Raw genomic sequence first — 24,187 nt, forward strand, 5'->3', positions numbered from 1 at the left:
CCCCATGTCAGGCCTAGCGCTTAAAGAAAGAGAGAGAGAGAACAAGAAAGCAGTGGGTCTAGATTCCACTCGGCCCTTGATGGCTGCATGTTCCTGGGGAGGTCACCTGGCCTCTCTGAGGTTGCTTCCTCACTTGGAAAGCATTATGATACACGTCTTTCAGGGTAGCTGGGAGGATGCATTGAGACGATGTCAAAAAGTCCAGGAATTAATACATGTTCACCGTACATCAGTTAAATGTGAATCAGAATCTCTCTTGTTTTTCTCCCAGCATCAGCCCCTTGACTAAACAAAGAAAGTGGAATGTCTAGTCCAATGTCTGATGACAGGACGGTGATAGAGGAGGGCCTCTGAGGCTCTCTGAGGAGACCCTCAGGAGAACTGGCCAGCACAACAAAGGAGAAGGCTTACTCTCCAGGGGTAAGCCCAAAATACACAAGAGCATTTAAAAAAGTGAAACACGTTTATGGGTGACAGATTCATAATGGGATTATTGATTCAAACACACATCCTTTCTCTTCCTTGCATTTCCCCCCTCCTCCCTCCAAAAATTGTTGCTGACGGCTGGGTAGTGACTCAGGGAGGCGGCTTCCGGGGGAGAAAAATGACTTGGCTACAGCTGGTGCTGAAAATGACCAGCACTACAGCAAGGGAGAGGGGTAGCCTACTCCCGGGATCTCCCTCCTTGAGCCTTATTGTCTTATCTGTCACAAGGGGGACAAAACCCCTGACCTGTCAGAGAAATTGAGTGGATTCAGTGTGGTAAGGGGTCTGGCACCCATTAATAATAATACTAAGAGCTATGATGTATTGAGTCCCCAGGGTCAGTTACCATGCAAGTGTTTTCAAAATATCACCTCCTGGGCACCTGGGTGGCTCAGTGGGTTACGTGTCTGACTTCGGCTCAGGTCATGATCTCGTGGTTCGTGGGTTCAAGCCCCACATCAGACTCTGTGCTGACAGCTCAGAGCCTGGAACCTGTCTCCCTCTCTCTCTCTGCCCCTCCCCTGCTTGCATTCTCTCTCTCTCTCTCTCTCTCTCTCTCTCTCTCTCTCTCTCTCTCAAAAACAAATAAAACATTTAAAAAATTAAACAAACACAAAATATTACCTCCATCAGTCACTCCATGCAAGCTGGGACTGGATCTGTCCTGTTCCCTACCATATTGCCAGGTACAGTATGCCCCTGCAGGATGATAATAGAAACCAACACTCACAAGAAATGTATTTTGTACGTTCACAGTATAGCTTTTTGCACCTTTTCCAGCACTGTACATGTCTAATCTTCCTGACAATCCTAAGGGGTAGTTACTACCATTATCCCCATTTTATGGATGAAGAAACTGAGGCACAGAAGGCAGAAAGAAGTTGGGTAACTTTCCCAAGGTCACCAAGTAAGTGATAGGGCAATGAATCTGAACCCAGGCAGTCTGGCTCTACAGTCCATGCCCTCGGCCACAGTGCTAATTCAGGGGACCAGGGGGTGCTCACAAGTCCCAGTACCAGGCTGTTTTGTAGGCAAAGCAATCAAAGCTAAGAGAGAATTTAATGGTTGGCTCAAAGCCACAGAACTGCGAGGCAGAAGACCCAGGATTTGGATCTGGTGTGACCTAGCTAGATGTCTCCGGAAGGGTACACTTCACTCCCCCCACCTCCAACCCCCAAATTCCGACACCTGCCCACCCCCACCAGGAATCTGTCAGAAGTTCACATCTGAGGGTGGGACTGGCTTCAGGCTGACACTGGGCCCTCCCTCCACCTGTAGCCTCTGGAAGGGTGCCTCTCAGAGGGCATGGGGTTGCCCCCATCCCCAACTTCTAGGTCAAGGTGGTAACTATCTCCCTGAAGGCAGGAACTAGCAGCTTCAGATACAGGGTTTGGTCAAGAGATTTTTCATCCCCATCTCCTGGCAAGAGCTGAGCTTCCATCACTCACATCCTTGCCCATCGGGTGACATCTGGCTTATCGTGGATGTCCTGTGATAAGTTAGCGACATTACAGATGCCATTAACATAACATCCCCGGGGTGCCTGGGTGGCGCAGTCGGTTAAGCATCCGACTTCAGCCAGGTCACGATCTCGCGGTCCGTGAGTTCGAGCCCCGCGTCAGGCTCTGGGCTGATGGCTCAGAGCCTGGAGCCTGTTTCTGATTCTGTGTCTCCCTCTCTCTCTGCCCCTCCCCCGTTCATGCTCTGTCTCTCTCTGTCCCAAAAATAAATAAACGTTGAAAAAAAAAAAAAACATAACATCCCCATTCATCCTTCCAGGGTAGGCTGACATGGAGAGGAGGCCAAGAGAGGAATGAAGTCAAAAAAGAACAGCTTTTGACACCAGACTCCCTTGAGGTGGAGTCTGGTCTTTGCCACTTACTAGCTCGGTCACTTGGGACAAGTTACCTAACCTCTCTGGGAACCTAAGTTTCCATATTCATAAAATGGGAAGGGAAAGCCACTGCTTTGCACAACTCCAGGGGGCACCACTCACATTGTTATCTATGTGCCTGACGCCACATGGAACCCAAATCCATAGAATACAAGGTGTAGGCTACCTCAAGATTGCATATCTTTGAATCTGCACCTTGCAAGTGAGAATATCTATGCCACGTGTATCAACTAGAAGAAGAAGAAGAAGAAGAAGAAGAAGAAGAAGAAGAAGAAGAAGAAGAAGAAGAAAGAAAGAAAAGGAAAGGAAAAGAAAAGGAAAGAAAAGAAAAAAGAAAGAAAAGGAAAGGAAAAGAAAGGAAAAAAATAAGAAAAAAAATAAGAAAAAAAAAAAACCCAAGAATAGCTATGTCAACTTTCAGTTGTGGATCCAAGACACTAAAAGGGTTCTTGTGAGGACAGATTATGTTGCCTAAAGGGAATGAGCAAGATAGACGCACAGTAGGAATGACATTATTATGGGATGAGGAGGCAGGCCTTGGAGTGAACAGTTATACTTCTTCCAGACACTTCACTGAGAAATACCCCAGTCTAATTCCAGCTCTTGTGTGGACCAGGCCACAGTGAGTGGAGACCCATCTCATAACAGCCCTGATAGCAAGACCTCAGTTTCCATACCCTACGGGGTCTCCTCTTACCTCTCAGTTTGGTCTCATGCCAACCACAAAGGGCACTGGACACCCTGGCAGTAGGCTGGGTTAGGAGGTTTCGATTTATTTGGGGGGTTGCAGCTGACTGGCCAAGAAATCCTGAATGGAATCTCTCCCCCAGCCCGGCCTTCCTGTCTTGGCCTAAGGAAACTAACCCTGTCTTTATCTTGCCTCATAGGGTGAATTTGATTCAAGAAATATTTAAAACAATCAATTCAACCAACTTTATTTGTGAAGCAAGGAAATAAAGGCTTACTTCTCTTAAAAGGGAAAGAAAGAAGGAAAGAAAGAAAGAGAGAAAAAAAGAAAGGAAGGAAGGAAGGAAAGAAAGAAAAGAAAGGAAGGAAGAAAAAGAAAGAAAAAAGAAAGAAAGAAAAAGAAAAAGAAAGGAAAGAAAGACTTAAAACCTAGTGTATATTAGGCACAGTAGAGGGGGATGCCAACGTAGATAAGACAGTCCCTGGCCCCAAGAATGTCACAGAAGAATTAGCTGAGCTGGTGTAATGCAGGGGCTCAGAGGTCCGTGGCAGGTGTGTGTGTGTGTGTGTGTGTGTGTGTGTGTGTGTGTAGAATCACCTTCACTTCACATTTGGGCCTAAGGGGATCATGTTCCCTGCAGAGCCCTCAAGCAGGAAACCAGTGGCTCCACTGCCCACTTTTGGAATTCAGACTTTTCCCCAGATAAGGCTCCTGCCTCTCACCACTTTTCAACTGGCCCAGTTGGCGGCAATTCTGCAACTTCCAACACAGGAGTTAGTCAAGGGATCCCACTCAACTGGAGACACAAGCTCACCTTTCAATGGCCTCTAACGCCTTCTCGCCACCCCTCTCCTCCCCACCAACAATCCCATCCTCTTTGTTCTGTGTGCTCAGTGAACTCTAAGGGATAGCTGATCCCTTGTGTTGTCTATCTGAATTACTGCAGAACCCCTGGCTCCTAGCTCAGAGCTGGTAAGGTGCTCAGTCCGTTTTAGTCGAATGAATGGATGGAAGAATAAATGAAGTCCTTCCATGGAAGCTGGGCACACTTCATGCTTACTCTAGGAAGATGTTCAGATGGCCATGGTTGTTCTCCAAATGAAATCACCACTGTTCTCTCCCACCAGAGACTCTTACTCCGGACCCCTTTAGCATTCATTTATTCATTGGGCCAATGTTTACTGAGTAGCTCTTCTGAACCAGGCACTTTATCCTGTGCCGCAAGGCAAATGTGGAGCCCTTCCCACCCACACAACTCCCTCTTCACACCCTGGCCCCCTCTTTTCTCCCATGCCACCACACACCCTGCCCAGCCCACTTACCCCTCTTCCTTGTTCTGCCTTTTACACAAGGATCCCATATTTGGGCTTCTCTGACCCTGTCAACCTGCACTGGACACAAAGGAGGGAGGAAGACTCCCAGCCTCTAGCTCCGGCCCTCAGCCCATCCTCCCACCCCACCCCAGGGACCTGGCCCAGCCAGGCTCTGCTCAGAATCCCAAGCCACCCAGCCTCCTGGAACAGCCCTGAACCTTGTTGACTCGTTTCAGCCCCTGGGGTCCCTGCCCATGGGCGTCCTGGCGAGTCCACCCGGTGCCCGGCCCCCAGCGCCCTGGCCCCTCGGTACTGCCTGCGGCGGGAGCTGCCAGCTTTTTGGAATTCCTAATGCTCCTGGCCCCGGTGATTGGCTGCTCAGCTCTGACCCCACTTGGGCTGCCGCCTGGTTGGATAAAAGGGGAATCTCCTTGGGGCTCCAGAGCATTAGACACCGGAGGGGGCACCTGGGACCAACTTCGCGAAGCGGGGAGCCCGGCGGGGGGGTGGGGGGAGCGAAAGACCTGCGGCCTCAGCCCCTCCAAAGAACCGGGAGATGACGGGGAAAGCGGGGGAAGCGCTGAGCAAGCCCAAATCCGAGACTGTGGCCAAGAGTTCCTCGGGGGTCGCCCCGGCCAGGTGCACGGGGTTCGGCATTCAGGAGATCCTGGGCTTGAACAAGGAGCCCCCCAGCTCCCACCCGCGGGCTGCCCTCGACGGCCTGGCCCCCGGGCACTTGCTGGCGGCGCGCTCCGTGCTCAGTCCCGCAGGAGTGGGCGGCATGGGGCTGCTGGGGCCCGGGGGGCTCCCCGGCTTCTACGCGCAGCCCACCTTCCTGGAAGTGCTGTCCGACCCGCAGAGCGTCCACTTGCAGCCGCTGGGCAGAGCGTCGGGGCCGCTGGACACCAGCCAGACGGCCAGCTCGGGTAGGTGAGGGCGAGGCTGCCAGGCTGCCTGACTGGGGGCAAGAGCCGGAGCTCCACGCCGTCGGCTTTCGCTGGCACCGCAAGGCCTCCCCCGGGCGCAAAAGTTCGCGCCTGGCCGAGGGGTCGCAGCTCCGGCCTGGGGCTGGCGTGCCCGGGTCAGGGGCCCGGAGGATGCTCCCGCCGGCCGCCTGGTTTCGGCCCCGGCGTTTCCGGCCTCCGCGCTGTTCTCTCGTCCCCTCGTCGGGCCCCGCTCTGCCCCGGCGCCAGGTTGGGGCCCCACCGGAAGCCGGGCTTGGCGTGTCGGGGCCCGTGGGGCGCGCTGCGGGCCCCCAGCTCCGCTGCTCCACTGCGGCCCCGGCCTCCCGGAGGACCCTCGCTCTGTTCCGTGTGCTGGAGGCCCGGGGAAGCGGGTGCCCGCTTCGGCCCCAGCCCTGGTATCCAAAGTTGTTGTTCCTTTCTCTTTTTTCTCCGTTCCACAACGCCCACGTTGGTCAGCTGGGGTTTATTTTTCACCCCACGCACTCGGACAACCTGGCCTCTGCTGCGGCCGAAGCGGCCGCCGTTCAGTTGCTCCTAAACGCCACAATATATCCGATGCCGGCGCCTGCCGGCTCGGGGGGCCCCCGGGATGACCCCACCGCGCCCTCCCTGGACTGCTCTCCCGGCCTTGCGTCCCCACCCGCTCGGGCTCCGGCTCGCGCTCTCGCTCGGCAGTTCCCCCGATTTTTCGTTTATCTTTTTATTTATTTATTTTATTTTTATTTGGAGGGGCAACGAAAAGTGGCGCGTCGCAGTCTCTCCAGTCTCGAGCGGGGGCGCATTCTGCAGGCACGGAAAAAAGGGGCTGTGCCCGGGGAGACCCCAGCCCTTCCCGGCGCCCAGCTCCCGGCGCCTCGGCTCCGCTCCTCGGGGCCAACTTTAAGGCCCGGGGCGCCGGGGCTGCCGGCGCGGGGCAGGGCGCAGCGCGGGGATCACCACCCGCGGGCCCCGCGACTCCCTGAGGCTGCCTCGCTCCACCGCCGTCCCTGCCCCAGGCGCGTTGGGGCCTTTGCCTCTCTTGCAACGAAATCTGTTCAAAATCTGCGGATTCGGGCACCGGCGCGGGTACAGCCAGCCGGGGCTTAGGGATGGGGTCGCCCTCTCGGAGGGCTTCCGAGGCGGGCAGAGCAGGCCCCCGGCGCTTCCGCAGGCGGCCCGGGGTGGGGCCCTCGCGGGCTTCGGGCGCCTCAAGTCCCCGGGCGCCGGCTAGCGCTCCCCCCATCCTGCCGCATGTGCCTCCGCCCGCTTTTCAGATTCTGAAGATGTTTCCTCCAGCGACCGAAAAATGTCCAAATCGGCTTTAAACCAGACCAAGAAACGGAAGAAGCGGAGACACAGGTAAGGCCCCTGCGGCGCCTTCTGCTACCTCTTCTGCTCACCCACTCCCTGCCGTGTCCTGTGTGGGGGTCGGGTCGCTCCGACCCTATTTTCGCCGGCTCGTGAGTTGAAACCTGAGGCTGTGCCGGGGCGGGGAGACCGAACGTTGTTTGGGGACATCCGCCCGGGACCCCGGCGTCCAGCCACACGGGGCGAGGATGGTGTGTGGCCTCCGGGGAGGCGGCACGGGGCGGGCTTTTTCCTTCGGGAGAAAGGAAAGGCCAAACCCGAACCGGAGAGGGGCAGACGGCCCCCAGATTCGACCCCTGCACCAGCACCTTCGGAAAGCCGCACGTACCTCCCCCGCGCACGCCGGTCCCTCTGCCCTCGGCCCCCGGACAGCATTCCTCTCCCGCGGCCCCTGTCCTCTCTGCCACCCCCCTCCCCCCAGTCTTCTGCTCCCACCGTTCCCCAAATCTTGAGCGTGATACCTGCACTGATGGGAATTTTTCGTTAGGCTTCTGCTCTTTTGTGATCCTGAGAGAGTCTCTTCCCGTCCCCCAGCCTCGGTTTCCTCGTCTGTAAAATGGGGAGGGAAGGTGTGTGAACTGGCTGACCCCGCCAGCCCCAGCTGGAGTGGAGTGGGCTGCACTAGGGCACAGGCTAAAGGGAGGATTTTAAAAGATATGCCTTCAAACTGGCCTTACTGGCACATTTTTGCAACGTAATAGGTGCTGAAAGGTAATTCCTGAAAAGTAAACCCTCTCCGCCCCCACCCCAGACTCTCATTCCTGTCCTCATCCACTCCACAAGCTACCCGGTCCTTGTAGGAATTGATGGGGAGGTTGTTAAGGAAATAGAGAAGCAAGAACCAGAAACCTGCCCGACTGGCCGCAAGCGCTGCCTCCAGACTCCTACTGGTGCTCACCCTCTGGTGTGTTTCCCCAAATCTCTCTCTGCGCACCAGTCTAGGTGGGATCTCCAGAGGGTTCCTGCTGACTCTCCCGACATTTCTCCCCTGCGAGTTCTCCCTGCTGCATTCCACCCCATCCTCTTCTCCCCAATTCGTTCTCAGCCTCTTGGCACCCTTTCTCTGGGTACTTTTTTGCATTTTCCTCTTCCTTAGCCCCTGAAAACCCCTCTATTGGCTTCCACCTTGTAAAATGGCTTTTCCTGGCCTCTAAGACCCCAATAGGTTCAGGCTGGAATGAGGGTGAACTTTGACTTGGTTTCTCAGTAACCCCGGCGGTGGTTTTGTTTTGTTTAGCTTCGTTTTGTTTTAAACGGAAGCATTGATCCTGGGTCACTTTGGACATTCATTCATCCAACACATATTCATTAGAGCATTTTTTAATGCGCCCATCTCGTGCTGGTCCCAGGGTGGGCAATCCTGTCAGCCTCCCCGAGCGAGCGGGGACAGACGCGGGGACCATGGAGGGAGGACAGTTCCGAGTCCGGGCTGAACTGCTTCTGTGCTGGTATGGAATGAGAAGCAGGGTTCACATAGCAAGGAGAGTTCTGGAAAAAGCATCCCGTGCATGCTGGAACAGTGTTTCTGTTCCAGGACATGTCCTTGTGTGGCACCTGGAGCTGGCTGACCCATAGCCCAAAGTCTATGCTTAACGCTCCTGACTGTCTTCCTCTGACACTCTCCCCTCTGAGGAGATGGTTGGGAGCTTTGGAGGCTTCTCAGTGCGACAGTATAACTCACCACCTGCCCTGGGTTTCAGGTTATGTCTGGTGCACGAAGGGAGCAGATTATTAGAGATATTATTAGAACGGTGACTGATTGCCAGTGCAGCTTTTAATTAGTAAAAAATATTTTTTCCTGAACTTCTCTCATTTGAGGATTTCAGGTAAGAGACCCTAGAGTCTGGTGATGAGAGATGGGCATCTCTTTTTCTCTCTGAAATGTGCTGGGCTTAGAGAAGGGAGGAGGGATGGAGCAGAAGCCTTGGGAGTCTCTCAGATTTTGCACTTCTCTGTACTGGGAAAGCTCAGCTCTGCAGACCGGATGCAGTGGGCACCAAAAGGGGCTGGGGTTCTGCGCAAAGCCAGGAGCAGGGTTTGGATCCCACTTTGGGGATACAGGAGGCTCCCTGGAGGGCACGTCGGGTGTCAACACAGGGATTCGCTCTGAGGCAGGACTAAGGGAAAGTTTGGGGGATTTGAGGTTTTATTTTGTTTTATTTTTCGATGAGAGCTCTCCCATGCAGAGGCTGGCACTTGAATGGTTCTAAATCTCTAAATCTCTAAACGTCTCTTCTTTGGCTTTGGCCAAACCACAATACCTGTGTGACTTTGTTTCCCTAGTTTTGAAAACGGCTTGCATATTTTGATTGTTTATTTGGACGATCTCTTCCAGGGGCCCTTTAGTAAGTGACAAGAGCAAAATAGAAACCAGCAGATCTTCAACATTCTGAAGAATTCACTTTCTGTATACATAAACATTCCATTCCCCCCTCCCAGGAGAATAGGAGAAACGATTTAGAATCAAGCCAGTCATTTTCTATAAAGGGCAGAATCTTTCTTCCTCACACATCCCTTGCATCATCCCCCAAGATATTAAAGCCGACACACCAGCACAAGGACCCACTGGGGCTTACCCCTATACTTTTCCCTTGTGTTGGCTAAGGGTGAAAGTGAGGGCCGTCAGTGAAGGATTCTAACCAATCCCCCCCCACACCACCCCATGCTGGTCCCAGGGTCAGATCCCAGAGGCTCAAGCGTGGAATGTACCATTTTTACAAATGGGTTTGTGGAATCTGGACTATAAGGTCTGAAAAGAGAAGAATTTGTGCCTATAAGTGGATGCGTATAGTTCACGGAAAAAAGATGGGCTCCATGAAGCCCCTGATATTGGAGGTAAAATTTTGTGTTGGACCATATTCATTTGCACATTGGCCCAGGGCAAAAGAAAGGCTGTAGCTTGTACCAGATTTTTAAAACGGATCAGGACCCAAACAGGTCAATGGAAACTGCTCTGTGGGGAGTGGGGGCTGTGTAGGTAGGCTCTCTCAGAGTGAGAGTGACCAGAATGGACCGCCCCGAAGTGGAGGGGGTCTGCAGGCAGCTCTAAGGAGCTAGTAAATTTGGATGCTGGCAGGGGAAGGGCCGGTAAGGAGGGCAAGGTGTTGGGGTGCATGAGGAGGTGGGAGATTCAGTTCTCAGCTGTACAAACACTGGGGTTGCAGTTGCATTTGACTTTCTGGTGGGTCTTTGAACTTGGATGTCATTAAAAGGTCAACGACCAAATAAAAAAGGATCGACTATTATACTACTTGTTGTCTGTGAGAGGAAACTGGGAAGCAGGTCCCAGGGGGCCAGAGGCCTTAAGTTATCTGGTGAGTCCCTCACTCTGTGCTTAGAAGGAAGAAGAAGGGCTTTCTACAGTTTTCTAAAATTTCTGAACACCCTTTCCCCCAAATTGCTTCTAGAAAGACTCCCATTATGAAATGTCACCGACATTATGAAATAATGTCCTCCCAAGAAGGGCAGGGTGGATCTTCAGTGTTGAATGAAGACGAGTCTAGAGTGTTAAGCTATGAGTGTGTGTAAATATCTGTGAGCGTGAGTGTGTGTGTGAAGGAGTTTATGTCGGATTGTGCTGAGCCAGCCTGTATTTGGGGTCTGTCCAGGTGGCATAGAGGAGGTCCATTCTATCCTCTCTGGAACAGTGTCTTTCAGTTGCTGGATCCTGAGTGTGTCATTTTGCTCCCCTTAGGACAATCTTTACTTCCTACCAGCTAGAGGAGCTGGAGAAGGCATTCAATGAAGCCCACTACCCAGATGTCTATGCCCGGGAGATGCTGGCCATGAAAACGGAGCTGCCAGAAGACAGGATACAGGTAACAGAGCCCCAAGTCCCCCTCTCTCTCTTTCCCCACCCTCGGAGGCATTGACTGCCCCAGGCTCCCGGACACCTATGACCCCATCTCCCACCCCCTTGCCATGGGTCCTTATGAATAACAGTTCATTTAAGCTGACAGGTATTTGCTGAACACCCACCATGTGACGTGGGCACTGTTGGGGACTAGAGACTTAGATGACATAGCCTGGCCTGCTGTTCCAGACCCTAGGCTTCCTGAGGCGTATGTCAGGCAGACCGTGAAGGGGCCTGTGGTGGGAAAAGGAGTGCTGGGTGGGTCATGGGCTCTCAGTGGGGTCTTTGTTGTGGTCAATATCTCTTAGGACAGCTAAATGTCTGCTCCAAGGCCAGAGGTGGGGAGAGGGGGAGAGTGGCTTCTAGCCCTGACCCCATTCTGTTTCCCTTTCTTCCACTCCCCTGACCCATGAAGAAAAGGTTGCCCCCTCCCTTTCTGTCTACTCCCCACCACGTCCATCCACCCATCCACCGGAAGCTTCTTCTTCCTCTCACACGTGAACAGCTGGCCCTGCCCTGGGATGTGGCTGGGGACTTGTGCCTGTAAGTGTGGCTCATTGTTTTGTTTTTTTAAGATTTTATTTTTAAGTAATCTCCACACCCAACATGGGGCTTGAACTTACAGCCCTGGGATCAAGAATCACATATTCCACTGACTGAGCCAACCAGGTGCGCCTCTCCTAGAGAGTTTTGCGGCATAACCGGCCATGGGTCTGGACAGGAGTGTTCTCAGCTGTGGTGGGTGCAGGGCTTCCCTTCATCAGCAGGAAGACCTTCCCAAGGCCAGAACATCACTAGCTGGGCAGGAGTGTGGCTGCTTAATGGTTTCTCTGGGAGGAGATGAAATCGGATGGTTTTCTAGGCAGGGCCTCCATGAGGCAGAAGAAGTGAGTGTGGTAGGAGGAGAAACATTTCCAGATTTGGATTTGCCTCAACTGGATCACATCCTTAAATGAAAGCTGCTCCCGTCAGTGGAATGGTCCAGAACAGTTCACTGCTAAGGCTGGGAAAAGTTGTTGGTAGGGGGTGTCCTGACTTCCTGAAACCCCTCCCAGTCAAGAACCCTGGGTCTCCAGGTGGGATATGTGCTGGGGGGAGAAGGAACCAGATAAGTTGTGGGTTGTTTTGTGTTCTCTCATTGGACAACCCGAGAACTGGAAATGAGACATGAGCTACTTTTCCAGAAGAGTCTTCCTCTCCCCTGGAAAGTGATATGGAATTTCAGCCAGTAGCTTTAGACGTTGGCACTAACAATGAGCTCAATTACTCATAAGCAGATTATCTGTTTGGTACATTATCCATGGTGGCCTGGATCCGTCATCCCCCACCCAACTGGGTCCAGTGGGGTAAGCCTGGGTGTTGATTCTGAATCGTATGTGTGCGCGTGTGTGTGCGCGTGCGCGTGTGTGTAAGCCAAGGCCTGATCCGGTCAACGTGCAGTGGTAACCCATACCTGGCCCTTCCTTAGCACAAAGTTGGCTATTACGAGCGGCTGGGGTGGACGGCTGAAAAATTCCCCTGTTGTCAGGCCTCACTTTTGCACCACTGACCAGTAGGAAGGAACAACTGTCTCTTGCGGTGGGTCGTCCTAAAATCTGGCCGTGGTGGTGACGGTGGTGATGGTGGGCGGGAGTGTGTGAGGGATTTGGGTGGATGGCTCTTCCTCAGCTGTTACTGCGGTTGCCACAGATGCCCCCCCCCCCTTCTCTAAGTTGCCTGGGGGTGGCGGGGTGGGAGGGGCATCTATCCGTGGCATCTGAAGCTGCAGGAACCAGCAAGGAGGAGCTAGGGTGTGGAGTAAATTGATTGCCCTTGGGACTGTGAGGACTGTAGAAATGGGAGAATGGAGACAAGAATCAGTCTTTGAGCACCACAGGGTTCTTTGGCTAAATGCTGCCTCCAGGAGGTGTTTGTGAGCTGTTAAATGTCCTTGCCCCAGGTGACACTGGGGGAGAAAGCCTTAGCATGTGTCAGTGACAATCACAGCTGTCATTTACAGAGCAGTCTCCATGTGCAGGTGTTCTGAATACATGACGTGCACAGGGCAAGGGAGTAGGTAGGGTGATTAGGGGCACTGTTTCGGAGCCAAACACATCCTGGCTTCACCATTCCCAGCTGAGTGACCGGACAAGTTACTTCACCTTGCAGAGCCTCTGGTTCCTGTAAAATGGGGATGATGGTGACACCTGCCTGTTGTGCAGATGCTATGCGCCGTGCGTAATGAATTCCGCGTGATGCCCGGGGAAATGCCCAGTGCTCACTCCATTTCAGCGCTGATCTCATTAAATCCTGGTGACAACTGAGGAAACGGAAGCACAGCAACTTGCCCAAGGCCACACAGCTAGCAAGTGGGGGGCACAGAGTTCGAACCCGGGTCTGCGTCTAAAGCCCGGAAATTCACCACCTCCTCTTGAGCTTGAAGCCTGTGCTTTGACTTGAAGCTGGGGGAACAGAGATGGTTTGAGGTCAGGTGGGGACCTATATCAAACCTTTATAGAAATAACCAATATTGGGCACCTGGGTGGCTCAGTCAGTTAACGGTCTGACTCTTGATTTCAGCTCAGGTCATGATCTTGCGGTTTCATGAGTTTAAACTCCGCGCTGGGCTCTGCGCAGGCAGTGTGGAGCCTGCTGGGGATTTTCTCTCTCCCTCTCTCTCTACTCCCTCCCCACTCACGCTGTCTCTCTCAAAAAAAATAACCAAAATTTGTTTGAGTACCAGACATTATTCTTAAAGAAAAAAACCTCAAAAACACACTCATAAAAAAATTTTTTTTTTGAATGGGCACATTCTTGTATATAAATTCATGGTTTGGATTCTCTGACTAGTGCTGTTCCATTCTGACTTTTTTTTTTTTTTTTTTTTAGTTTTATTTATTTTGAGAGACAGAGAGAGCAACCGGGGGAGGGGCAGAGAGAGAAGGAGAGAAAGAATCCCAAGCAGGCTCTGCACTTTCAGTGCAGAGCCTGATGAGGGGCTGGAACTCACGAACCGTGAGATCATGACCTGAGCTGAAATCTAGAGTCGGATGCTTAACCGACTGAACCACCCAGGCGTCCCCCATTCTGCCTCTTTTAAAGGGATCCCTGCCCAAGGATAGGGAACAAAGTTTTAAGGAATTTTACTCCAGAAGATAGAAGATGTACCTTGACAGAAGGCTGCAGGGTGTCTCAGCCTGGAACATTTATTAGCATCCCAGGGCAGCTTTGGAAGACACCCATGCTGGGCTCCCAAGCCCAGCTGTTCTGGTGTGAAACCTGGGCATCTGTATGTTTTTAAAGCTCTCCAGGTGATTGTGGGCAGCCAAAGTAAAAACGCTGGGACAGAGGCTCAGGAAAGGAGTTTCTGCATTTCAGGTGGGTTCATATGAGTGGAGGGAAGTAGAGTTTGGGGTGACAGGGCGGGATGAGGGACAAGATGACCTGTCAGGTGTGCACGGAAGGATGCTGCCTGGGCTACTGGGAAATGTGGGCAAAGCCGCCCCCTACTGGACGTCAGAGGCTGCAGCAAGGCCCAGCTTCTCTGAGCTTGAAGCTGGGACAGGAAGGGAGACGCTGAAATATGGTGTCAGGAATGCTGAGCGCATGTGGAGTGTTAAGTCATTAAATCACTGCCGCAACGAGCCCAAATTAATCAGCTTCCAGCCGGAGGAGAGAGGAAAGAAGCTGGGTGAATGTGATGGAAACTGCCACATGGCCGACAGAGCCAGGCCTGACGGCAGGAAGACAAGGTTGGAGGGCGGGGCCTGGGGAGGCAAGTGCCCAGAATGTGCAAAGAGCGTCCATTGTACAAGATGTCTCCTTTAGGGGGGACAGTCCTGGGAAAACCACAGAGGGTCTCCTGGGAGACCTTTGAGGGAAGGAGCCCTGGACATGTTGTCCGGTGGGAATGCAAAGATGGGAGCTTCCAGGACAGGACAGAAGCCATGGGCACAACCACAGCTGCTCACGCTGGCCACACGCACAGCGAGAGAAATGGCTGACAGCCTTGCCTAGTCTGCTCCGAGTGCGCCCTATGGCAGAAGGGCACCTGTTTGGCAAGTACCCCTCCCCAGGTCCAGTCTATCAATGGAGGCACACACTCTTGGGACCCTCTCTGCCAGTTGTGGAGGCACCTGCCAGACTAGCTGTTGACAGCCAGAGGCATCCTACTGGGCTTTCTGAGCGCTGCTGGGGCACCACCTCTGAGGGGAAATGCACCAGGAAACCCAGATCCTTTCCCAAGCCGGAAGTTCTTGCCTGGAGTGCCAAATCCGGCTACTATGGGCGTCACTTTGGGTCCCTGCTCAGGCACTCAGAGCCCTGCAGTGTCAGGCAGGTGAGGACCATGACCTTTACACAGGTTCTGCTGAAGAGTTCCAGACCTGACCGTCGCATGAGAGGGGCAGTCTCTTCTAGAAAGTGAGCAGCCAGGAAACTGAAGGAGCGAGCGACTGAAGGAGTATTCGGCGCTTGCCAGAACCAAGAGACCAAGTAGGGAAAAAGATCTAAATGCTTAGAAGGAACCTCAGAGGTGGGAGCGGGGCCAGGAAGGACCTGGCTTTAGGTAAAAAGTTTTCCACTGAGCATTTTCTGGAAAGCGGAACCTCGCCTTGCTGCACATTTATCCACAGAATTTATCCACCATCAGGCCAGGGTTCTTTAATTATTATTACGTGCCAGGCATTTCCCATGCACTGTTACATTTCATGTTTATAACAAACCTTCAAGAGGGTGGTATTACAGGACAGATGAGGCACTCAAAGCTCGAAAGGCTAAGAAATGCACCCAAGATCACCAAGACCGTTGGAGGCAGAGCAAGGATCTCCAACTTAGGCTTCCTAGCTTCTGATCACGGCCAACTTGCAGGGAGCGTTGGGCACCTGCATGGGTGTTCTCTTGCATTTGAGTCTCAAGGGCCTGCAATACCTTACACATGTGCTGAGAGTGGCAGGGAAATCCGGGAAATCCGTTGGGCCCTCTGGATGCCTAAGGGGAAACCAGAAGCTGTCTGTATTAAAATAGCATGGTTTGAAGGTTGGTTCTGTCTCTCTGCCCCTCTCCTGGAGTTATTATTGTCAGTCCAGCCTTGCTAAAGGGCATGCAGAGGAGGCCAGAGGGGCAGGTAATGCTGTTGATTAACGTTCCCTCTGGGCAGACTCCTGCTGCTATTCTGCGCCTCCACTGAAATAACAAGTAGCACTTCCTGAACACCTACCTTCTGTGTGATGAGCATGGATGTTCGAAACTTTCGCTTCTGTCATCAGTCCTCAAACAACCCTGAAAAATAGGTGTTGTTTTATATTTGAAGAGATGGAGACTGAGAGAAGGCAAGGAACTTGCCCCAAGTCACACAGCAGTCGTGGTCACAGCTGAGAATTCCAGTTCAGGACTGTCTGCCTTCAGTGCTTCTCATACACTTCAAAGTTCTGTACGCATGCTGGTTGCTTCCAGGAAGGGAAGAGAAAGGCAAATATGAAGAGTGGTTAGGGTTAATGCTCATTCCTTGTCCACTTCCCTCCGAGGCACCACCGCCACCGCGTCCCTGCCAACTGTCCTAAAAAGAAATTGTCTTGGCTGTCCAGGTTTCCTCCATAAATTGGAGCAGCATCTGGTCTTTGCAGAGAGCCAGGCATTCCAGGAGCCCATAACCGAGGGTCCGGATGACTCCTGGTTTGAACGACCAGCTGGCACCAACTCCCCTGGGGATGTCTGTGGGCAAAGTCTGATCTGCAGACCGGTTATTCATTTGCCCAAATTAGGAGACCCAGGAAAATGGTTCTGTTTATAGGCCCCAGAGATAATCTGAATCCCAAGTCTGTACCCCCTTCTTTAGTGTTCCTATAAAAATGCTATTTCCATGTGAGAGCCCTGCCCCCCGCCAGCTCCCTGTCCCCCGCCCCCCACCCCAAGCACCAGTGCTCATGGAATCCAGAGGAAGTCAGAGTGCTGCATCTTCCCAGGCATCCACACTGGGGCGGGTGGGGTGTCTCTGCCTTTGCATACTCCACAATCCCTTCTCCAGAATCCATAACGCCAAACCATGCTGAAAACAGGGTTCTTTCCTACGTGTGTCATCCAAAACTCACTAATGGCAAAAACCAGACCCAACTTTATGCTCTTTATTATTCCCTATGCTTTTATTTATCTGTTTTATTTTATTTTTTTTTAATGTTTTATTTATTTTTGAGAGAGAGAGAGAGACAGAGCCTGAGCAGGGGAGGGGCAGAGAGAGGAGACACAGAATCCAAGGCAGGCAGGCAGGCTCCAGGCTCTGAGCTGTCAGCGCAAAGCCCAACGCGGGGCTCGAACTCACGAACCATGAGATCATGACCTGAGCTGAAGTCAGACACTTAACCGTCTGAGCCACTCAGGGGCCCCTATTTATCCCTTTTAGTATGAATATGCTTTGCTGCAGAAATCCAAACTAGTGAGTTTGATTCTGGGTGTGCTGCTGCAGTAGAATGCCATGTAATGGTGGTATTTACATCACATTTTCTTTCTAAAATCCAAAACATGGTGGAGTCTGGCTGCATGGGTTCCAGTTAAGAGGTTGTGGTCTTGTTGTTTTATAATGCACTATATTCAAGCAAGAAGGTTAGCTCCTGACCAGGAAGTAAATGTCTGACTTAGATTCATAAAGAAAGCCTTCCCAAGTCTCTGTGGTCAGACTCGGTGCCTCGCTCCATCGCCAACGGCTTCATCCTTCTGCCTTCTCTGAGAGGTGGATGAAACCAGAAGTCACTTACATTTTTATGTGAATTAGTCCTTTTAGATTTATCCTCCATGGAACAAGGCAGCTTGAGACAAGTGGGTACTTATAGAGGGCCACCGAGGGCTATTGGGAAGAAAGACAGGACAAGACAGAGGTCTCACAAATCGCAGGCACTGGGGTTGGCAGATAGTCGGGCAGAGCGCCTGCAGGACAGACAGGTGGCGCTGGGGAGGGATCTAAACAGCTTAGAGCCAGGCCAGGACGATGGGTGAGGTAGCCTGGGCTTGCATTGCTGATCTCCGCTCTGTAGCACACGAAGCGCAGCCATCTAGTGGCTTTCAAACTGCATAAACCCTTTCCTTGGCAGGAGCCCTCCTGGCGGTCCTGGGTCGAGACCAGGGGAAAGATCCCGCACATTGGCTCCGCAGCTCTCCAGGAGAGCCCGAGCAGGAACGGCAGGTGCCAAACCCGGTGGTGGCAAAAGTGCAGCTCGCCGTAGGCGGCTCCACCCAGGGTGGAACGAGAGACAGTTTTCCAATTGCGGGTGGCGAGGCCCAGGGCGTTTTGGGCCTCTTCTCTCCCATTTTTATGGGTTCCTGGTTGTTTACAAATGGAGATGTTTCAAAACAGGGTCACACACATTTGGGTCTATTTAAAGGTGTGCGTGGAGCGTGCGGTCTTTCCGCAGCCCCGCAGCGGGTGTCTGTGACCACGGGGCTTTGGGGAGGTTGTCAGGAGGCGAGGCGGGGCTGCCGGGGCGCCCTCTGCTGGAGGCGGCCGGCCGCGCGCAGCCGTAGACTCGCGGCTACCTGGGGCCGTCGGGGCTCTCACTGCGCCACATAGCGGCGGCGGCGGGAACGGCGGGGGCGTGCGGATCCGAACCCCCGCCCGGGGCCTCCCGGCGGCCGAGGCAGCAAAGGGTTAAACTGTCAGCGGCGCGATGTTAAACAGGTGTCAAAGGCGCCCCATATATCTGCAGATTGAAATCAAATTCTTTGCCGTATAAAAAGATAAATTACCCAGGCGCTGCCGCGCGTCCCACTCATCACGCCAGCGCCAGACGGCAAGCAATTTTTTTTTTTAATGTGCTAACGACCTAATCAAGCAATCAAGTCGGAGAAGATTGCAGAGTGACCCGGGCAGCCATCTGCCGGCGAGCCCCGCATTCATTTCCCGCGCCCCCGCGCGGGGTGGGGGCTGGGGTGGGAGCTGCTGGGGAGAAGAGGGGAAAAAATCCTAAACAAATTAACACCCAATTTTCCCCGTCTAATTAGTTAAATGAGAAGTGTTTGGGGTCCCCCGGGGAGGGGGAGCGGCTCGCGGCGCGGCTCGCGCTGCCTCCCCAGCATTAATTAGTGCGGGTCAATGCCGCGGCTCCCGAGAGAGCAGCCGCTTTAATTTCCCGTGATATTTCAGTGCCTGAGGCCCATCGATTCAAACAGAAATTAACTTATTTTTCAATCAGCCCAGGGCTGCCCCTGGGGGTGACTCTTCTTTTGCCGCCTCCTGAATAGAGCTGGAGCAATTTTTCATCAAAAGCTGAAACCTCCGCCTCCGGGGGAGGGGGAGGGGCCCGGAGGGAAGGGCGGGGGACCCGGCGCAGGCGAGGGAATGGAAATCGCAGAGGAAACTAATAGATTTTCCCGGAACCCGCCTCTGTCCTCCCCCTCAGCCCCCCACTTCCCGGGGCGTCTCGGCCGTCTCGCCATGCCGGGGGTGAGGGCCCGGAGGGGCTGCGAGGGGGCCAAGAGGGGGCCGTTGGCCGGGCCTGGGATCCTAACAGCGCCCACTGGTTTCTCCAGGGCCTCTCACCTGCTGGAGGGACACTGCAGCTGTCCCTAGCGCTGACTCCTGGCAGCTGCCGGAAATCTCAGAAAAGCTGCTTTGGGAGACCAAGGAATCTCCCTTCCCCCAAGCACCGGCTTGGAGTGCTATGGACACCCCGAGGGTACCCCATGCCCTGTACCAGTCAGCTTTGGGGCCAGAGAAACAACCTCTAGGGTGCCCCCCACTGCACCTTCCTAGGTCCGCACCCTGCTTTCTCTGCACACCAGGAGAATTTTGTCTTCTAACCTGACTGAGGGATGGATGTCCAGCTCCCCTAAATGTCATTCAGGGTTAGATCCAAAACTGGGGGGGAGAGGGTGAATAGAGGATGAATGGAGGGCAGAGGAGGGCTTAGCCAGGATAGGGCAGAGAAAGGGGGCTGACTCAGTCCTCCTGGGAGTGTGTCCCCCCGCTTCCTGTTCCCTAGGTGCAATGCCCTTTGCTGCCTGGGTCCACACTCGCTCGCTTCCCAGACAGCTCTGGCCCCTGGAGTTGTGGTGGAGAGGGAGCCCTGAACAAGAGGTGCGTTTAGTCCAGCCCTTGGAAGGCATTTGTCCCTCTGCGAGTCACAAAGAGATTCTGTTTATGTGCTGGAGGCATGCACACTTGCAAGAGAGCTATCCAGGTGGGGCTTCTCAGAGGTGAACTGAGGACCATGCTGGGGACTGTCCACCTGCAAGACCCTGTCATGAGGCCTCTATTCCATCACCTTAGAACTGCTTCGATTTAAAAAAGAAAAGGGGGCGCCTGAGTGGCTCAGTCCGTTGAGCGTCCCGACTTCTGCTCAGGTCATGATCTCACAGTTCGTGAGTTCGAGCCCCAGGTCAGGCTCTGTGCTGACAGCTCAGAGCCTGGAGCCTGCTTCCAATTCTGTGTCTCCCTCTCTCTCTGCCCCTCCCCCACTCACAATGTGTCTCTCTCTGTCTCTCAAAAATGAATAAACGTTAAAGAATTTTTTTAAAGAAAAAAGAAAAAGAGGGGCACCCGAGTGGCTCATTGGGTTGAGTGTCTCACCTCAGTTCAGGACGTGATCACCTGGTTCTCAGGAGTTCTAGCCCCCCCCCCCCCACCAGGGCTCTCTGCTGTCATTGCAGAGACTACTTCAGATCCTCTCTCCCCATCACTCTCTGCCCCTCCCCCGCTCACACTCTCTATTTTGCTCTCAAAAATAAAAAATAAAACATTAAAAAAAAAATTCACCCATCGTATTCTTACAGGACTGGGTGTCCTCATTCTGGGCACTCGGAGCCTGGAGGAACCCCAGGGGCACCATGGGGCGGGGGAGCTTAAGTAAGGACACCCTGCCGGAGAGACCAGCTGTCACAAGGGGATGCAGCTGCCAGCAAAGGGGTGGGGACCTTCCCAGTGGGCACACTGAGGTAAGGGCCTGGCCTCAGCGTCTCTCAGAACACGCCCCTGACCTGTTCATCGTCACTTGCAGGTCTGGTTCCAGAACCGCAGAGCCAAGTGGAGGAAACGGGAGAAGTGCTGGGGCCGGAGCAGCGTCATGGCGGAGTACGGGCTCTATGGGGCCATGGTGCGGCACTCCATCCCCCTGCCAGAGTCTATCCTCAAGTCTGCCAAGGATGGCATCATGGACTCCTGTGCCCCGTGGCTGCTGGGTAAGAGCCCGCACCCTCCTTGGGGCCCTGCCCCTGTGGTGAGGAGAGCGGGCTCCCTGGAGGAGGGGACAGAACCCAGGAGCAGGGAGACCTGGCCACAACAGCCTAGCTGGACACAGGCACTCCAAAACAGCCCTCCTCGTCATCCTTAGGAGGCTCAGAGGGCAGGTTGGGCCCAGGGCTCGGTGTCTATCCCTTGTGCCCCCCTGTTGGGTGGCTAGGACTCTCATCCCTGCCAGGCCCCGAAACTTGGGTTCTTTTGTCTTCTGATAAGGGCTGTACCTTCCTCCCCCCTTGGCCAAAGGTGGGCTTGTGGTGAGTGAAACCGCCCCTCTTGAGGGTTCAGGGGACCCCTAGGTCCCTGTGGCCACCATTCTGGTTTTTCCCAAAGGACTTCTTCCCCCTTAAATCTCTCCTGCCATCTTCCCCACCTGCCCTCAAGGTCTATGTCTGGTAAGCAGCACCAGCCTATCGTGGGGTTCTAAGATCTGGAATCCTGGGAGGGAGAGATGGGGGTGAGGGGCAAGTGCTATGCTTAGGAAGGGACAGAATAGGCTGCCCAGTGCCCAGGTGCTGGGGAACCTGACTTGAAGAAGCCCTCTGCAGGCCTGGTGCCTGGCTGCTGGTCTGTAGCCCCATCCCCTGGCCTCCCTCCCGCTGCCCCGGCCCCGGCCCCTGCCCCTGGGACTCGCGTGACTGCGGTGTGTGAAGTAAGGCTTTCTGCTCGTCCTTAATTCTGGCCTCTCTCTATCTTTGCCGTTTTCAGTTCAAGATGGCTTTCCCAGGCGCTTTTCTAAACCCGAATACCAACAATTCTTTTTAGGGATGCACAAAAAGTCGCTGGAGGCCGCAGCGGAGTCGGGGAGGAAGCCCGAGGTGGAGCGCCAGGCCCTGCCCAAACTCGACAAGATGGAGCCGGAGGAGCGGGGCCCCGACCCTCCAGCGGCCATGTCCCAGGAGGAACTGAGGGAGAACAGCATTGCGGCGCTCCGAGCCAGAGCTCAGGAGCACAGCACCAAAGTGCTGGGGACTGTGTCTGGGCCCGACAGCCTGGCCCGGAATACCGAGGAGCCAGAGGAGGAGGACGCCATGGAAGAAGACAGGCCAGCGGAGAAGCTGAGTCCACCACAGCTTGAGGACATGGCTTAGGTCAAGGGCACGCAGCTACCGGAGCCCCAGGACTCTGCTCTCTTCGGGGCCTGTGGTGTCGGGAGGTGTTCTCTGAGGCAGGGCCCAGGCCTGGCCTCTGCCCCCCTCCCCCGGCCCCACAGGCCCTCCATGACCCCCGGGGTGACTTCAGGCACAACTCAGTTCTGGCCGAGGCTTTGGGCCACGCGGAGACACCCCCTATCTGGTCTTGACCTCTCCAGCATCCTCCCCTTCACCCCAACAGCCCTGCCTCAGAAGCTTTCTTGCTGTCCCAAACCACCCCTTCAAGCCGCTTTCACTCAATCCCTTGGCGACTCTCCCTGCCCAAATCCACCCCTTACTCTCTGTTCTCTCGCGTGAAAGAGCCTCCCCTTCCCAGCTCTACACCCGCTACGGATTCTGCTCTGGCGGGGCCCAAAGCCCATTGCTGCAGACTCATTGCCTGCCACAGCGGTGACGGGGATTGAGGACCCGCACTCTGGCACCAACGTCCTGAGCCCCCCAGTCTTCAGTAAAATGGCGCTCGCCAGCCTATTCCTTCCTGAGGGCCCGGGCCTGGGCCTCTGCGGTGTGGATGTGCTGCCCCGCAGGCCCAGCTACAACCTCTGCCCACGGTCCAGGTTAAACTTGGAAGGTCTCAGCCTGAGCCCCTCGGCCACCCTCTGTCTCATGCCCTCCACGGTCACCCTTAGGAACCTGCCGGCCCTCTCCACACCCAGCCCGCCCCACCGTTCCCCCAGCATGGGTCCCAGCACCGCACGGGGCCATGTATAATATCTGTAGAGTCCTGGGCCTGGGCCCTGCAGCCAGGGGGTACACGTCACAAATGCTGTGGTCATGGCACTGTTGGGGAGGCCGAACTCTTACCCGGAGCCCTGGGGCCTGCGTTCTGAAGCATCCTGACCCCCCTGGTGTGATGCCTGTGACCCTGACTTGCCTTGCAAGACACCCTTCTAGAGCTTCTTGCAATTTATCGGTTCGCATGTGTCCTGCCTTGGAGCACCCCAATCCAGCTGTAAAATGAACCCATAAGAAGCCACAGATCTCGGCTCCACTTGATCCAGACCATCCTCGGGAGGCCAAGCTTGGAGAGGGCCTGGGGCTATTATAGGCATCAAGGAGTCGTAACCAGAAGGGTGAGAAAGAGAAAGGGCTCAGAGGAGAGCAAAGCAGGAGCCGGTGTTCAACTCAAACCATGCCTGGTGTATGCGTGTTGTCTGCCCGCTAGAATAGGAGGGACATAGTGACCGTGTAGGAATAGGTGACAGGGTGCTTCTTCCTGTCTGCGGATGAGAGGAACTGTCCGTACGGGTGGCCTCCCTGCAGCTGCCCCCGGGGCCAGACGCAGGTCTCCCTCACCCCCCTGACATTTCCCTCTGCCATGCCACCCACCCTTGCAGGGAATACCTCGCAAGAGGAAGGTCTGAGACAGTGAGTTGGGGTTTTAATTCCGTATCAACAGTTGATTTCTTCCTCATCCCGTTCATGGAACTCCCCCCTCTTCTTCTTCTTGTCTTTGTCCCCAGTTGGTTTGAAGTGTTAGACTGTAGCCCCTGCTGTGTAAATACTGTACATAGAGTGGGAAGAAAGAAACTTGGTATTGAGGTGTTCGAAATACGGAACTGTAATAACTTCTAGCTCTTCCAAACCTGTGATTTCTGTGCCATTTTCTGTAAAGACACAAGTAAGAATAAAATTGATGTAAAAACGTCAGGGGAGGAGGGATCCAGGAATCCTCCATGGGTGAGGATGGTGTACGTATGGGTAGCATAAAAAGTAAATCCACGAAGGCATTTTTAAATCAAAATTACCAGATTCCTCTTTTGAAAGTACTCCAGCCGCACTGGCACCGTGGCCTGCCTTTCTCCACTGAGCCGACGCCACCTTTCAGGGGCACTTGTCACCGTGATTTGGGACCCTCCTCCACTGCAGACACACCTGAAATATCCCAATCCCGCCTTGCCCCCCACCCCCACCAGAGTACCGACTCCCTCCTTTTGTGTACATGTGTGCCCTCTTAAGGTCTTGCCTACAACCCAAACACAACGGCAACATGTGGGAAAGGCAGTGGTCTCTGGAAGTAAAAGTCAAACAAACCTGAGCCAAATCCTGTTAAAGAGACAGGAAGTAAACGTGGGAAAGGACTGCATGAAATTGCCCGCAGACAGCTGCGACCCAGCGGCTCCACGATGTGCTGGCTGGAATTGCAAGCTGCGAGAGAGGAGGGAGCCGGCCGGATAGCTTCTCTTTGAGCTTTCGGCTCCAGAAATCTCATAAGACTGTTTCAAATTGCCTCAGATGTGGAACTCCCTCCCAGAAGAGATTTTCCTGGCAGGCCATCGTCAAAGG

General features: G+C 54.1%; 1 protein-coding gene across 2 annotated transcripts; it reads left to right on the plus strand.

Moving 5' to 3' along the window:
• Nucleotides 1-4,553: 4,553 nt before the first annotated feature.
• VSX2 (visual system homeobox 2) lies at nucleotides 4,554-23,645 on the plus strand. 2 transcript variants are annotated; one of them, XM_045448213.1, is made up of 5 exons: nucleotides 4,554-5,307; nucleotides 6,600-6,684; nucleotides 10,388-10,511; nucleotides 20,509-20,689; nucleotides 21,456-23,645. In XM_045448213.1, exons 1-5 carry the CDS (start codon nucleotides 4,938-4,940, stop codon nucleotides 21,836-21,838), a joined length of 1,143 nt encoding a protein of 380 aa, XP_045304169.1. In that variant the 5' UTR covers nucleotides 4,554-4,937; the 3' UTR covers nucleotides 21,839-23,645. The 2 variants fall into 2 exon arrangements, with proteins under 2 accessions (XP_045304169.1, XP_045304170.1); XM_045448214.1 differs by having other exon boundaries at nucleotides 4,558-5,307; nucleotides 21,513-23,645.
• The last annotated feature ends 542 nt before the right edge of the window (nucleotides 23,646-24,187 follow it).

The sequence above is a fragment of the Leopardus geoffroyi genome, chromosome B3, assembly GCF_018350155.1.
Source record: "Leopardus geoffroyi isolate Oge1 chromosome B3, O.geoffroyi_Oge1_pat1.0, whole genome shotgun sequence".
Classification (NCBI taxonomy): Eukaryota; Metazoa; Chordata; class Mammalia; order Carnivora; family Felidae; genus Leopardus; species Leopardus geoffroyi.

Bases quoted from the DNA above. Each gene is read 5' to 3' on its own strand.
- VSX2 (XM_045448213.1), top strand. From the start codon at position 4,938: ATGACGGGGAAAGCGGGGGAAGCGCTGAGCAAGCCCAAATCCGAGACT. The intron at 6,685-10,387 runs GTAAGGCCCCTG...TGCTCCCCTTAG, and splicing joins CGGAAGAAGCGGAGACACAG to GACAATCTTTACTTCCTACC. The intron at 20,690-21,455 runs GTAAGAGCCCGC...TGCCGTTTTCAG, and splicing joins CTGTGCCCCGTGGCTGCTGG to TTCAAGATGGCTTTCCCAGG.